Below are 17,027 nucleotides of genomic sequence, written 5' to 3' on the forward strand. Positions count from 1 at the left end.
TTTATGAAATGCTCTCCTCCTGAGATTTCTAACCTACAAGAATTCCAAAACACCTCAAAGTAATCATGTTCCAATGGGCACTGGCCATTATATTAACTGAACAGGGGCTTTCATGTATTTGTTTATATTATTGATTTTTATTATGCATATAAGTTTTAGTGCATTTCTTTGTGGACAGTTGTACCCACCCATTTTTCATTTATGATGAGCTACAAATACTGTAAAATTGAATGAATAGATAAATAAAACAGGGAAAATGTATCAAACCTGTTCTACCTTATAACCCATTCATATCAATCTTAGTAAATGAAGCAAATGTTTGTAGTCTACTATTAGAACAAGCATAAAAAACACGGATACACATTAATATTGATAAACACAACTGACCAATGGTATTTTACAAATAAAATATTTCATTTTAATGACTATTTTTTTTCAAAGTTCAGGCACCAAGAAATGACTCCTTACCCAATAAAGGGAAATATTCCTTTAAAATAAATATACATGTTTTCAAAGGTCATGAAATTGCTAATAGTTCAGTTGTGACTATGTTGTGCATTAGAAATGTACAATACAGATTTTTTTTTATTTCCAGAAATTTAATTTTTTTGCCAATAAACCTTTTAAATGTTTAGATATTAAATAACTATAAAAATAAACAAGTATTTAAACTTAGCAGAAAAAAATAAATCACATTTGATATTTTGTTCTCTAATTTTGTTCAATGTCCCCTGAAGAAAAAATAAATAAATATATGTCACTCTTTTGCATGCAAGAAAATACATGGGCAAAAAGTATACAATATTTCTAACATGCTTAGTATTTATGTCATCTTACAGGAATGAACAAGCCCTTGGAAGTTAAAGACAGTGATTTTCAGATCTCACACTAATCATGGAGGAGAATAGCATCTCTCTGGCTATATAACACAGTCAGCTAGTATTATAATACTTGACCGCAACCCCTACTAATGGCAAAGTTAGGGTGGAAAGGCAAACACATTTCACATCTGTTACAACTAGAACAGTTTCAGAGTGTTCCAATAAAAAAGAGAGATTAGAGAGATGGACTGGGATATATGCTATGTTTAATGGAGAAATAGCATTTAAAAACTGAATTTCAGAATTATCCGTAAAAATGCTTAACGGCATAGAGGAAGGGGAGGCCCTGTACCTTTTGCAACTTGTAAAAAATCGATGCTACCTATCAACTGAAAACCAAGACTTCTTCCTAACTATCACCGTCTCCTTCCTGTTGACAGATAGCTAAATTATTTTTGCCACGAGGAATTGCACATCAGCAATCAGAAATGTTGCCCCGTTTCATTATGCCATTGTATATCCATAGGTTCCACAATGTAATGCCACAAGAAGTCTGTCCTTAAGGATTTCTTTCTTAGGATATTCAGGCAACTTCAGCATATTGATACTGAAATAGAAAAAAAAAGAATTCCCCATTAAAACGTGGCATTTGAAAGTAGAAATTTGTTTTGCATGAGGTAATTAATGTGACACCACGCTTTCAAATCAGCATTCAAATTCCTACTCGTCTGAAGTAAAGTATAAAAGAACAAATGCACCACACTTTCAAATCAGCATTCAAATTCCTACTCGTCTGAAGTAAAGTATAAAAGAACAAATGCACCACACTTTCAAATCAGCATTCAAATTCCTACTCGTCTGAAGTAAAGTATAAAAGAACAAATGCACTGCACTGCAGTCCCCTTTAGTATTCCAATGTTATCTAGCCAAAAGAAAACAAAAAAATCCTTTACAAAATGAAAAAGCAATAGAGCAATTTTAAATTAAGGATCCTTCTAGTGATTTTGTACTACTGCCCATTAATACTCTACTGCAAGAGCTACATTTTTTCCCAACGAAATGGAAGACATAATTTAAATTAGGTAGAATCAATTCTACATCAAAATTATCAGAAGCGAGTGTTTTATTAAGTTATGCAAGAGGGTACCTAGCCAAGTACTTGTCTGGGACCCCAAAGAAAAAGAATTTAAGGAAAACATTCTGTCCTTAATGTATTTCAATAACCTACCATGTACTTGATGTGGGTAGCAGATTTGGCGTATATGGCACAGCAGCAATCGTGAAATTTTGCAATCCACTACCACCCATTATATGGGCAAAGCCACCATGGGGCACTCTAGAACTGAAAAACATTGATGATAAGAAGTTTAAGAGAAACCGCACGCATCCTTAGTACATGAACCCTGCAATGACTTTTTAGAGAAGAACAGATAACAAGCTGAACTGAAATTAAAAAATACAACACTGTGCCAGTTTCCCCTCAAAGCTTTCACTGGAAGATCCACAGAATAGAGGTGATACATACTTTTATCAGCTTTTCAGAGGGGAGAAGGGAAAGATATGCAAGATTATTACTTCTACAGTATTAGTATCCCTGTGCTCTTTATTACATTTAGGTCAAATACACATTTTTCCAATACAGCAATCACATTTTCGGTTCTAAAACATCTAAGCAATACATCTACATTTTTATGCAACTAACATTTTCATTTCGGCAATGAAGCTATTGAAGTATGTGAAACACACCGCTAACCACTGCAAACAGACACTGAAAATGCATTAGTATGCTGCGGGATGAAATAGTAACTAAAAATCCATATAATATACAAGTTTGTGAGTGACAGAAATAAATTGTTAAGGCTGCTACAGTTCTAATATAAAGAGCAACTGCTAAAGGTTCCAACTTCTTTTAAGTACTTACAGAACAAAAGTAATGGCTTTAGGGTAAAAATGAAGTTGCCTTCCTTTTAATATTGTTTTGTGAAATAGTGTCCTTCGCAGAGCTGTATTTCAATACATAACACTCTAAATAACAATATTAGTTACTGGTTTTCCTAATGCAGCATTTGGAAATGTTTTCTCTTAATTGGGCCAGAAATACACAGTGAAGAAAAATCCTTCATTAAGTATTATACAAACTTCTATTAAAAAGGCTTAAAAGCAACCATTTCATGTTTATATTTCTTAAGAACTCAGATATATTGAGTTTTTATTTCACAAAGGAGACTGTGAGCGAAACTAGATTTTTGCAAAAGTCCAGCCTTCTTCACAGGACACATTCCTAGATTTCAGAAACAATTTTTAGTGAAGCATGAAGAATGAGAGAAAAGAACCATAACAATTGGATTTCCCATCTTGTATAGCCATTGTTAGAAACAAGTCAACATGTCTACACTACTTTGCCAAAAGTCAGGTAATCAGTTTTTCATTTCACATCACAAGAATTACAGAATAAAAAGGCATATAATTAACAATCTTATTGATTTTCCAAAAGCTTTTCTTATGTCATACATTCTGCTTTAACTTTTCAGTTTTGTCAGAAGAAAGCAAAGGCTTCATTATAATTGTAGTTCAAATATACACTACTTTGTAAAGAATAGTGGGATAAAAAAACTCCCCACTCTATCAGTGGGGTACAAGGCAACTTGTTAAAGCCTTAATCTGAAGAAGAGCAAACTGCATTGGATTAATCCATACTGCATTAAATCTGGGCTAGCATTGGCATCCATTTTCCCTTGAAAGAAGAAAGAATTTTGCCTGTCTGTCATTTGTCAAAGCCCCACACAGTGATACTTGGTTTGGGATTGGCTTCCAGACTGGCCCAGATCTCAGATACCAACCAAGCTCCATCAGAAGCAGAAATTCAGATGCTCTTCTAAAACGTTTACTGAGCGCTGCTTTTAGCTGCTGTCTGTTTGGCAAAAATTCCACAAAGGAAATTTATTTTCTGCTGGGAGATACTCTTAAAGACTTGGAAAGCCTATTATTATTTTCTTGAGCCCTTGTTATCATGTAAAAAAACCCAGCACTATGGAAGAAGATTCAGTCAGCAAGCCTCTACCGACTGCCTTGTTTTCACGTTTTTGTGTTTCTGGTGGGATCTAGTGGTCTGTACAATACAATAGTTGGGGGGGGGACCCTAAATTATTGAACTATGTAATGATTCTATAATTATGTAATCATGTCTGAAACTGAGGATATTTCAAGCATCAGTCACTTTCCCCAAGAACTGTAAAGGTAAAGGTAAAGGTTCCCCCGCACATGCGTGCTAGTCGTTTCCAACTCTAGGGGCCGGTGCTCATCTCCGTTTCAAAGCCGAAGAGCCAGCGCTTGTCTGTGGACGTCTCCGTGGTCATGTGACCGGCATGACTAGACACCAAAGGCACACGGAACGCTGTTACCTTCCCACCGTAGTGGTCCCTATTTTTCTACTTGCATTTTTACGTGCTTTCGAACTGCTAGGTTGGCAGAAGCTGGGACGAGTAACAGGCGCTCACTCTGTTACACGGTACTCGGGATTCGACCCGCCAAACTGCCGACCTTCTGATCGACAAGCTCAGCGTCCTAACCCACTGAGCCACCGCGTCCCTCTTCCAAGAACTGTAAACTGCTCTAATTCATTAAAAATATATTTATCCAAACTTTTAAAACTGTAACATTTTCAGAAATTCCTCTCAAGAGCAAAATAAAATAAAATGGTAAACAAACAGTTTATCTAAAGAAAGAACTAGCAACAATTAAGTACAACTAGTTCTTGACTTACAACCATTCATTTAGCAACCATTTAAAGTTACAATGGCACTGAAAGTGACTTAGGACCAGGACTACACTAACAACTGTCACAGCAGCCCAACAGTTATGTGATCAGAGTTTGGGGCCTTGGCAACCAGCACTCCAATGGGGGAGTGTCACCTTGAAGATAGATTAACAATATATCCCACCTCCTTCTCTGCGTCCCTATCTTTTAGTTATAGCTGATAATTTATCTTTTTATAGTATTTTATTCTTATTGTATACACATTTTTGTACAGTCTTATTCTTTGTAACATTGTAAGCTGCCCAGAGCCATTCGGGGTGAGATGGGTGGCAAAAAAATTTAATGAAGAAATAAATATATTTACAATGATTGTAGTGTCCTGGGACCATATGATCACCATTTGCGACTTCCCAAGCTGGCTTTCAACAAGCAAAGTCAATGGGGGAAGTCAAATTCACTTAATGACCATGTGCTTCACTTAACAACTTCAGTGGTTCACTTAACTATTGCAAAAAGATCATAAACTTGGGCAACTATAGTATTTCTGTTCTTAATTGTGGTCAGAGGCTTGCATTTAATAAAAAGCTACATTTAATAAGAGCTAATAATGCTTTTTTTCCCTTTAAAGCAGATATGTCAAACTCGAGACCCACAGGCCAGATCTGGCCCATGATGTATTTAGATCTGACACGCAAGCAGACTAGTAGGAGGTGATTATGTAGCGGGGGGGAGTTAGCTGAAGTGGCAGCAACGCCAGAGAGACCTGGGGGGGAGTCAGCTGGAGCTGCGGTGTTGCTGAGGTCCTAGGATCGGCACACATAGCTCCAGCTGATTGCGGTTTCCGGCGGCCTCAGGGATGGCTGGAGCTGCGGGGCTGCGTGGGCACCCCAGAATCAGTGCATACAGTTCCAGCTGACGTGCTGCATGAAAAGGCCAGCTGGAAGAGGATATAAAAGGAGGGGGGTTTGGCGGGAAGGAGGAGTGAGGGGTGAGAGAAGGCAATAGGGAAGGGATATATCGGTGGGGCAAGCCTGAGGGAGAGAAGGGGATAGGCGAGGCTTCTTTGGGGCAAGCATGAGGAAGAGAAGTGGACAGCAACCTTTTCCACATCCAACAAAATAACTCCTTTCACTTTTTATGAATGTATAATTAAAATGTCAATTAGTAATTAATATTATCCAAACATTCTCCCATTTTATAAAATTAGATGACTTGGTATGTGTAGATGAAAGTAACAACATCACAAGTCTACAGGACAGTATTGCTTCCAATATTTTTGCAGCCAAGCTTAACAGGGAAATCAGATGACAATATTCTTTAAAATCACAGTTATATACAGAAGACAATTTTAATTTGAAAAAAACCTTACTCAGAATAATAAAACGATAGTAATTCAACGAAGCTTTGTTCCATTTGTGGATCTAAATATAACAGTATACTATATCAGATAAAAATTAGCATAAATGTATGGTTAAATATCCATTGACCTTATATAAAGGATAAATATCACAAAAAATGAATACAAGATATATCAACACATAAAAGACGAGAATATACTGTATATACTTGAGTATAAGCCGAATTTTTCAGCCCACTTTTTGGGCTGAAAAATTCCACTTCGGCTTATACTCCAGTCAACAAAAAAACTTACCGAGGACTTGTGCGCGGCCGAGGCTTTGGTGCTTCCGGGATCGCGCGCACCTCTCCCAAGCCACCGCCGTCCGCGCACCTCCCCAAACCTGCAGCGGAAAGAAGCAGGCAGGCAGGGCGCGGAGGTCCGGAGACCTGCCGACGTTTGGGGAGGTTTGGGGAGGTGCCCAAACCTCCCCAAACGTCGGCAGGTCTCCGGACCTCCGCGCCCTGCCTGCCTGCTTCTTTCCGCAGCGGAAAGAAGCAGGCAGGCAGGGCGCAGAGGTCCGGAGACCTGCCGACGTTTGGGGAGGTGCGCGCGCACCTCCCCAAACCTCCCCAAACTTCGGCAGGTCTCCGGACGGCGGCGGCTTGGGAGAGGTGCGCGCGATCCTGGAAGCACCGAAGCCTCGGCCGCGCGCAAGTCCTCGGTAAGCTCCGGGCGGTCACTTGCTTCACGTCTCCTGAGGGAAGGGGGGGCGACTGGAGCGGGCGTGTTTCCTCGCCTGCTGGGCGCCGCGATTTGCCCGGGGAACGCGCAGGCCCCGAATGGCAGCGTGGAGCGAGGAAGCGGACAGCCAGGGCTTCCCCGAGAGCCGCGGCCACACAGGGTATTCCTGTGTATTCAGGCTTGCAAAATGGCGGATCGAGCCTCTGCTGGCGGCAGAGGCTTGCAGAGCGCGGATCCAGCCTCCGCCGGCGGCGGAGGCTTGCAGAACGGCGGATCGGCTTATACTCGAGTCAATAACTTTTTCCAGTTTTTGGGGGTGAAATTGGGGGTCTCGGCTTATACTCGAGTCGGCTTATACTCAAGTATATACGGTATATGGAAATTATTTTTAAGCTGATACAGCTATAGTCATAGATGATACAGATATAAATATATAAAGAAAAATCCCTACATTTTCTTCACCTAAAATATGGCTATATTATGATAAGGTAAAGGTAAAGGTAAAGGTTCCCCCACACATGCATGCTACTCGTTTCCAACTCTAGGGGCCGGTGCTCATCTCCGTTTCAAACCCGAAGAGCCAGAGCTTGTCCGAGGACATCTCTGTGGTCATGTGGCCGGCATGACTAGACGCCAAAGGTGCACGGAACGCTGTTACCTTCCCACCATAGTGGTCCCTATTTTTCTACTTGCATTTTTTACGTGCTTTCGAACTGCAAGGTTGGCAGAAGCTGGGAAGAGTAACAGGCGCTCACTCTGTTATGCGGCACTCAGGATTCGACCCACCAAACTGCCAACCTTCTGATCGACAAGCTCAGCGTCCTAACCCACTGAGCCACCACGTCCCTTATATTATGATAGGGAGGTTTAATTTTCTTGGTTTTTAACTTTATAACTGGGGATACATATTCACTTTGTCTATGGAATACAGCGATCAATTTTTTAAAAAAAAAATCCACACAATAAAAAAGTTATTATGCGAACTCTTTGACAGCAGGGACTTGGCATTCTTACAGTAGTTATAGCTCTACTACTGGATCTTCAGGGCTAAAGATGGTACCTCTGCAAGATGCTTTGACCGTAGAATAATTTTGAGCTTTGGTGCCAAGTTGTTATTTCATTGTAAAACAAGGAAACTAGTCCAAATGAAAAAGTATTTATTTGTTACAGTATTAGATCTATAATCTGATTTTTTAAAAAAAACAAAACAAAAACTATTTGTTAGATATCCAAAATCGCAAGCTGCTATATGATCGAAAATCCATAGGTAGTTGTAGCAATATTTGCTGAAAATGTCATGCTCTTATCTGGAACAGAACATGTTATGAATACTTTTCTACAAACAAGTAAAAACAAAATGCATTCACCTGCCAGTGACAAACTGCAATAGCAGCACCCGTTCTTCTTGAGTCAGTTCTTCTACAACTTCCCAAAACCACTAGAAAGAAAAATAAATAAATTTGTTTTTGTTCAGGTTTCTTCAGTTAAAACCTAGCTGCTAGATGCAAGCCAAAAGTTTAATGAGTTTCAAATTATAAACATTAAATCTTCAAAACAGAAGTTAACAGCTAATTTATCAACCTAACTCAATTATACGATTATAATTATATTACGTTCTTACATGACATAATTAGTACAGTTACAATTACAATACAACTGTATATCATGCTATGTAATTATATTATATAACCTTTATATATTATGTAATGATCTTTAAAAAAATTAAGACAATATTCTTCAGGGGCATGAATGCAGTTTGGGATGTTCCTAGACATCTTCCATTATCATTTATTTATTCCATTATCATTTATTTATTATCAATTATTAGGAAGTTTTTATCAATTGCAATTCTTTCTGGGCAAGCGGAAACTGGCAATTTCTTACTAAAAGGCATGATAGTTTTGAATATAGTTTGAAAATGTCATGTAACCATATGTAGCTTCTAAGGTACTCATTTTGGTTGCCAACACAAATATGTAATACTCTGAAGCAGCACAGTTTTTGAATGCATTTCAGGCCAGATTCATTGCAATGACTTTTCAAATTCTGAACTATTTGCAAAATGAAAGTATGCAGGCAGATGAAAGGGCCTCTGCTATAATGCTATGTAGATTTATGTACCCATACATTTTATTTTTTATTTCGTTTTTAATTTTTCCATTGTGCTAATATGGATTTCTTTCCATGTTTTACTTCTTTAAAATGGTTTTGAAATCTGTCCTACAAATTCTTATTAATAAGCAGATACAAATATGACTACATTATGAAAATTGTATTTTGGTCAATTCAAACCAGTCCCGCTGTGCCTCATTTCCACAAAACGTGAACAGCCTGGAAAGACAGGTAATATGTTAAAAACAGGTGGGGGGAAGCAACTGGTTGAAATGTATACCATCCCATACTCTACCTGAATAACTGGGTCATCTCTTTCATAGCCACTTGTATATTCTGTATTTTTAATCCAGTCATTTACATCAATTTCTGGCATGCCTGAAAGCAACAATTCCTTTTAAAAAAAAAGGAGAAACCAAATTTTGTTATGAATATGACAAGTTAAACTGGTCACCTTTTTAGCTGGTTTATTTTTCTGAACACTATTCATCTTTGAAAACATTATTCTGTTATGACATAGAATGATAGGATTTATAAATCAATATAGGATCAACTGTTGAACACAGAAAACCGAAAACTACAGTACCAGCACGTGCCTGGTTCTTTAGATTACATTTAGATTACGAAAAAAGGCATATAAAATATTCTACTCACTTTCAACAAAATAAAGTGAAACTGTTGTCCAAATTAATAAGTTCAGTGTTCCAAAGTTGCTACATTCTGCACCACTAACTATAGAAATCATAAGGTGCTCAACCACACAATATAATTTTACTCACCAATTCATATTCATCAAAGAGTTGTACCAAAGAAGGAGGAATGAACATATGAAAACCTTGAAGAAAAGCATTTATCTGAGGCTGAATGGCTCTCGTCATTCGAAGCTCAGTAACAAGTTGGACATATTCAGCCTGAAAATTGTGAAAATATTTTTTTAAAATTACTATATTTAATCTAATTAAATCGAATTTTATTTTTGTCATGGTTCCATTTACCTCCTTGTTGGTTTTCCCCCTTCTGGAACTTCCCCCACCCCACTCCTACCCTTATATTAGACAATTCTGGTAAAGGTTCAGTGTCTAAGAAAAAATATTACAGAATATTATTTTGACTTTTAAAAGCCATTGTGTAAGGATTTCTAACAGCCCTGAACAATGCAGAGCTATTTGCAGTCCCATAGTTCTATTGCAGATATAATTCCTTGACTGGAAGAAACATTTCATTCATTTTTATTTTAATGGAAATGAAACTAAATATACACAGAAAACTATTTTCTAATGTGTTCTATGTCTTTAAAATATAAAACTTATAAGGAGAGATTTTCCTTGGGCATACTTTGTTCACACACCAATTTCACTTCTCAAAAGAAAAGAAAATGTCACATTCTTATTTTTTGCAGTATATATCTGTAACACTTTTAATGTTCAACCACATCTATTTCTTTAATACATACAAAATATTTATATAAAATGAGGTTAAAGCGACAATTCTCTCCAGTATGGCTTCTTGTAGAAAAGAAACTTATGTTTCAATTACACAATTACACATGTTTCTATAATCAGAATTGCAACACTATATGATTTGTTTGATTTACAGAGTAAGATGGGGAAATCACAGCTCCCCAAAATTGCGCTAAGTACCCAAAAGTTTGCAAGGATCTCACTTCCTGAAATGTGGCAAAATGATGATTTTACGCTGTACAATTTCTTCGTCTTTCTGAAAATAATTTTGTAAGATTTCAAATAGGTGAGTTAAACCTACCTTAACACACATTCAGGTAAAAAGAAAAAACCCTCCAAAAACAAGGAAAACAACATCACATTTAAATGCTGCATCACCACTGCCTGCACTGCTTAGAGCAGGGCTTTTCAACCAGTGGTACGTGTACCACCTGTGGTACATTGGCACCTGGCAGGTGGTACGTGACCATCCTAGAAAACTGGTAGCGGGGGACGGGAATGAGCTGAACCAGTGGCAACACTGCACAAGCCTGAGCGAGAGATGGCTGGAGCTGCAGGACTGTCAGGGCTCAGCGGAAGTGCCAGGATCAGCGCTTCTTTGGGGCTGTCAGGGCTCAATAGAAGCACCAGGATCAGCACCAGGCTCCAGCTGGAGCTTGGCGCTGATCCTGGCGCTTTTGCTGAGCCCAGAAGAAGCGCCGATCAGCTGGATTGTTGCAGCATCTCCAGGGTCTTGTGATTTACATTCAGATGCTTGGCAACTGATTCACATTTTTGATGGTCACAGTGTCCCAGGGTCATGTGAAGTGATCAAAACCAGCTGCAACCACCCAACAGATGGGGGGGAATAAAAACCAAACTCCCCCCCACCCCCCCACCCCCCGCTGCCAATCCTCAACAGAAATGCTCACAACAATGAAAACCTCAGACAGGAGAAAGAGCGCCACCGGGCAGGCAGGCAGGTGTCTTGCTCAGCTGTGGCTTGGGGGGCACTTTTTTCTTTCTTTTTTTTTATTGAAGTTTTTCAATACATTTTATCTTTAACAAAACAACCCCTCCCCACCCACCCACCCCTTCCCAACCCAACCCAACCCTCCACCCTCCCCGACTTCCCAGAGCTAAATACAAGGTATAAAAGTAGAAACAATCATAAACTACCATATGCTAACAACAATAAACTATTAGGTCTATCGCACTTTAGCTCTTATAAAATGACTACAAGCAATATAAATATCACATCAATACTTATTCAAATGCTAAATGAAATTTTTTAGTCCCATATTTATTCTGGATGTAATCAATCTATTTTTTCCACTCCACAATATATCGTTGTTGCGAATGGTCTTTCAAATACGCCGAGATCTTTGCCATTCCCGCCAGGTTTGAAACTTTTAAAGTCCATTCTTCTATAGTCGGCAGTTCTTCCTTCTTCCAGTATTGCCCTACTAAAAGTCTTGCTGCCGTAATTAAGTTCAACATCAACTTAGTGTCCACAACAGTAGTATCAGTAATAATGCCCAGTAAAAACAATTGCGGACAAAACTTTATCCTTTTCTTAAATATCTTCTGCATATTCCACCAGATTTTAATCCAAAATGCTTTAACCTTTTTACAGGTCCACCATATATGAAAATACGTTGCATCTTCACCACCACACCTCCAACATTTAGGCTGGTAGTTCGGATACATACTTGCTAACTTTTTGGGGTCTAAATGCCACCTATAAAACATTTTATAAAAATTCTTTCTTAAATTTTGGGCTTGCGTAAATTTTACATTTCTCACCCAGATCTTTTCCCAAGTTGGGGGCACTTTTTTCAGTGCCATTGTAACTTCAAACAGTCACCAGGTGAACTGTTGTAAGTTGAGGACTACCTGTACTTCATCACTTTTTTCCTTTTTTTTTTTTTGGTCAAGTTTTTGAAACCTTGCTAGGCAACTGGTGGTACTCGGATGTTGCCATATTCTAAAAGTGGTACAGTGGGTGAAAAGGTTGAAAAGCCCTGGCTTAGAGGCAAAAAAATAGTTTTTTTAAAAAAAAAGGAAGAGGGAAGTGCCCTTCCCCACCCAAAAAAAAAGTTGCACGGTAATTCGAGCAGAAAGGGAGGCAATTCAGCCAGGCTGAACTATACTGCCTCAATAATTTAAGGAATGTCTAGATTGAAAATTGGAGCAGTAGACACTTTCTGCAATTCGAACTACTATGGAAAAGAAATTCTCAGATAAGTTTATATTAACTTACAAGTATAATAGAGTTGATGATGATTAAAAAGAAAATAAACTAAATTCTCCTGTGAATCATGTTTATTTTCGTGTCAAACTTTTTTTTATGCGTGCTGTAAAATCTATACTCTGGATCAAGAGAGGCATTTAAATGCCTTCCAGATATATTTAGTTTCAGGTGATGACATCTCAAGTGATCTTTTAGGGACAAGAGATGGTAAGAACTGTAATTCAGCACCTGTGAGTGGTCTAAACTGTCTATTCTGGTATTAATTATAGTAATATCTTAAACCACAGAGCTATCCAAGGCCTTTAAAGCCCTGGAGGCTAACCTCCTGCTCAGTGCAGGAATATAAATTAAAGTACCTCAGACAGATGGCTGTCTGGCAATAAAATAAAGCCAAAATAACATTTGGCCTTTTTTTGCAGCCACATCATATTGTGGAATCATATTCAGTTTGTAATCAAATGCTATTCCAAAATCTCTTCCACAAACACCATTACCAAGCCAAGTGCAACACATTAACTGCTAATTGATTTTGCTTTCTGTCAAGCTGAGGAACTGATACAACGATCCTCTTTTCTCCTCTACTTTCCCAGGGTCTCTTTGATGTCCCATCACATTTTTTCTGTATGTCTCTTTTAAATTTCATTCACTGAGGTGGAGAAAATAAATGTAGCAAATAAAATGGAGGCTGCACCCTTCCTTGTCCTTTAGACATGGTCGGGGTCAAACCCCGTTTCTTTATCTGCCTAATCCCACGGGACTCAAACTGACCTTCCTTGCCCTCAGATAAAACCTCCTGTAATCACAACTAGATCAAAAACTAGAAGCCCCCTCACCAACTTTCAGTACATTGCAAGGGCAGCCCTAAGAGGAGACCTACAACTATCCATCCTCCATCAGCTGATGACCTCAAGACTCCATCACTTTAATAATGGACTTGCTCATCTCTTCTGCACTCCTTAAAAGCTACTTTGCCTAAGAATAGAAATAACCCGTTACATGGACAAGGATCTTCCTAGCTCCCCCAAACTGACCAGCAAATCAGATTGCTAGGATTCCCCATCTTGTAGTCCCCAATTTCTATAAACTCTTTGCTTTCGCATTCTTTTGGTCCCTTTTTCTTGCAGAGCAGGCACTCAACAATCTTAGCAATAAACATGGTTTCTGCTCCTTGATGTTGTACTCTTGTATTTCTGAACTGTTTTTCAACCCATTTCTCTAATCTATCAAGAACATTCTGCTTTTTATTTCTGCCTTCTAGAATACTTGTCATTCTACACAATTTTGTGCTATTAGTAAGTGTGCTGAATATTCCCTCCACTTCCTCATTAAAATAATTGAATCTTGGTTAGTACAGGGTCCAGAATGGAAACTGAGACAATCCACTTAATTCTTCACAACAATAAAGCATTTATAATACATTGTCAAGCTTAATGTTCATGCCATCCAGTCCACACTTCACTAGCCTGTAAAATCAGAATATCATGGAGTATTTTTTCAAATGCATTGCTGAAACAAAGACATAGATATAGATTCAATATTTAAAGATATTGAAATTAGGTAGACTAGGTCATTGCAGGAGTCTAAAAAATATTTTTTTAACTTATTAATAATCAAATCTTGCAATCTATATGGATCATTTCTCCACTGAACAAAGTTATTTATGCTGTTCTCAACGTGAAAATAAACAATTTAATAAATGTTAAATATATTAAAAGCAAGAGGGAATAAATCTGCTTTTTCTGTATTTATTCCTACTTTCAATATGCTCTTCTTATTGCATGCACTTCTTATAAACTGTTTATAAGTTATATTTATCTAGACCATCTGGATCTTCCTTACTTTCTCCATAAAGGTGTCTGAGCCATAAGGCAATAAGATCATCGTGACCAAAATCAAGTACCAAGCTTGGTAATACAATTCACAGTTTGGAGAATTGTAGCTGCCAATCCACCTACCTGTTTTTGAACACTGAAGAATATCAAAATTAATCCTTGATTTTACACCATATGTGATTTGTTACTTGTTTATGTCAATCATTTAATCATTTGTTCTGAATATTTATTAGAATTGTTCAGAACAGAAAGTTAAGTCTTAATATAATTTTAACTGCTGCTATCAATTCTTCCTAACCAAAACAACTTCAATTGCCTCCACTCTTAAAAGTCTAGCATTATATCTGTCGGGTGTAAACAACCAGACCCACGCTTAAAGAATTCAGTTAGCTATTTTATTGCTTGAGCTATACACAGGAATCTTCTCAGACTGATAGTTTGCACTTGGGTAAAACCAAATAAGGTTCAGTCAAGGGGGGGACCAGACTTTGCCCTCTTATGCCCACATAGGGATTCTAGACTAAGTTCCCATTTGACTCCTCCCCAGCTCAGTCAGTTTCTCTCCTACATTATTCTTCTAAATCTGTAAATAATTAATTTTATAACAGTTTTATCAAATAAATTAGTAAATATTTCACCTTTTTTGCAGTGATGTTTTTAGGTATAAATGTTGTCTTTTTCCTTCTGTTTTTAAGTCAGCATTTGAGTTTTATTGTTGTTGATCTGAAAACCTGATATACATCTATATATATATATATGGTTTACCACTAATACTAAAAATATTTTGAGTATGGGAATACAATATTATAACCATATAATTGCAAAGTATTTCTTATGCTGCTAATTTAATTCCTAAAATTTTGCTTTCTTGTCTTATTTTCACTGCCAATGACTCTAATACCAATAGAGGAGACAAGGAAGGATATAGAGGACAACTTTGTCCTCAATATACTGCATTCTTTAATTTAAAAAAACTATTTACTGTTATCGGGGTTCTTATTCTTTTACATACTGTGTATATGTGTAAAGAAATAGAGCCATAATTCATCTTTTTAAAAACTGAAAGCATGAAAGACCATTCCAAGTCATCAAAATCATTCTCTGAATCAAGAAAAATTGTAGTTACTTTCTGATTTGAAAATTCATGTTATTGGTAACATCAGATATGTCTGATTTTCTTATGTATTTCTTTGGAACAAATTCAGCTTGATCAGTGTATCACTTTACTTTAAAAAACATTTATGCTCTTTGTAAGCATTGCCATAAAAAGCCTGTAATCTACATTCAATAAAGAAATGACATATGACTCTGGATGGGTCAAATAATTTCATTCTGTGTATGAAAAACATGAAAAGTTTTCTCTATAGCAGGGGTGTCAAACTCAGTTCCATTGAGGGCCATGTAAGCATTGTGGTTGCCCTCAAGGGGGCCAGGAGGGCGTGGTTGTGATCGCGGCCGACTGACTGGGTAGGCATGGCCGAGTTGGGCATGAAGACCTCGACATCGCTCGTGTCGGGGGTGCCTGGGGGGGTGGGGGCTGAAAGGAATCCAAGGGTCGGGACTAGAGTGAGAGCTGGGGCCTGATCCACCAGAGAAGCCTACTCTGATGGTCGTGAGGATGGCTGCACAAAGACAGAAGGTAGGACAGAGGAGGCACATCTGGCAAACCGTATCACGTACCTCCCCCCCTGCTCCTTTGCCTCCAGCCCTCCAAGCAGCAGGCGCGGCGGCGGCACCAGCAGCAGGTGAAGGCAGAGGCACAAGCGGGGAAAGGCATAAAATCCGGCCCACCAGATGGCCACGTGGCTGCGTGCCCCATCTCAGCTGTGGCAGCTGCAAAGACAGAAGGTGGGGCGGAGCAGGTGTCTCTGGTGGGCCAGATCACGTTTCCCCCCCCCGCACTTCTGCTTCCACTTGCTGCTGGTGCCACCAACATGCCTACTGCTTGAAGAGTTGGCCCAGTGATCACAGCTGGCTGCGGAGCCCCCAGCCAAGGGACCGGCAGGCTGCAGCTGCTGCTGGATACCATCGGACCTCGCATGCTCACTACCTATGTGCACAATAGGGGGCCACGGGTGGGGCATCATGGGCTGGTCCCTTACTGTCTCCGGGGTAACCCCATTGGCCAAATGTGAACCCATTGCGGGCCGGAATTGGCCTGTAGGCCTTGTGTTTGACATGTCTGCTCTATAGTGTTCCTGACTCTCATTCATTGCCTAATAGTTTAACCAAATTTTCTTGAAAGATTTCATAATGTATTGTAAAAATACCAATAGGTCCTAGAACATTATTCAGCTTTGTTTTTTTAATTGTTTCTTTCAGTTATATGTTGATTACAAACTGCTTTTTGTTAATATGTAAACTTTGTAAGCAATGTTTTGTTCACACATTTTCAATGTTTCCCAGATGACAGTTTACAGTATAATCTAAAATAATAATTGTTCCATCATCTCCTTTGTTATATAAACACATTAAGTTTAATTCCTAGACAGTTCTGAAGTTGTCATTTTATTATGTTCTTTAGAAACTTTTCTGACTCATGTACAATTTATTAGAGCTTTCTTTTCCCTCCTTTTGAAGACAGCCACAACCCTTTTACCCCTTCGGTCATTTCATACCTCACATATTTTTCCAGAAATTATCAAAAATAACACATAAAGGCATCCTCTCACACCTTAAGTGTAATTTATCTGGCCAAGTAAGCAGATATTTCCTCACCAACAACCCTCAAA

General features: G+C 38.4%; 1 protein-coding gene across 2 annotated transcripts in view; it reads right to left on the reverse strand.

The window, feature by feature from the left end:
- Positions 1 to 264: 264 nt before the first annotated feature.
- The window catches only part of HACE1 (HECT domain and ankyrin repeat containing E3 ubiquitin protein ligase 1), a 61,255-nt gene continuing 44,492 nt past the window's right edge, over positions 265 to 17,027 (reverse strand). For both annotated transcript variants that reach the window (XM_081324241.1, XM_081324242.1), the window contains exons 20-24: positions 9,550 to 9,681; positions 9,066 to 9,164; positions 8,026 to 8,096; positions 2,050 to 2,163; positions 265 to 1,428 (exon numbers count right to left, since the gene is read on the reverse strand). In XM_081324241.1, the coding sequence (XP_081180367.1) occupies positions 1,326 to 1,428; positions 2,050 to 2,163; positions 8,026 to 8,096; positions 9,066 to 9,164; positions 9,550 to 9,681 (519 nt within the window). In that variant the 3' untranslated portion in view covers positions 265 to 1,325. The remainder of the gene's footprint in view (positions 1,429 to 2,049; positions 2,164 to 8,025; positions 8,097 to 9,065; positions 9,165 to 9,549; positions 9,682 to 17,027) is intronic.

This window comes from Vipera berus (assembly GCF_964194415.1).
Source record: "Vipera berus genome assembly, chromosome: 1".
Taxonomy (NCBI): Eukaryota; Metazoa; Chordata; class Lepidosauria; order Squamata; family Viperidae; genus Vipera; species Vipera berus.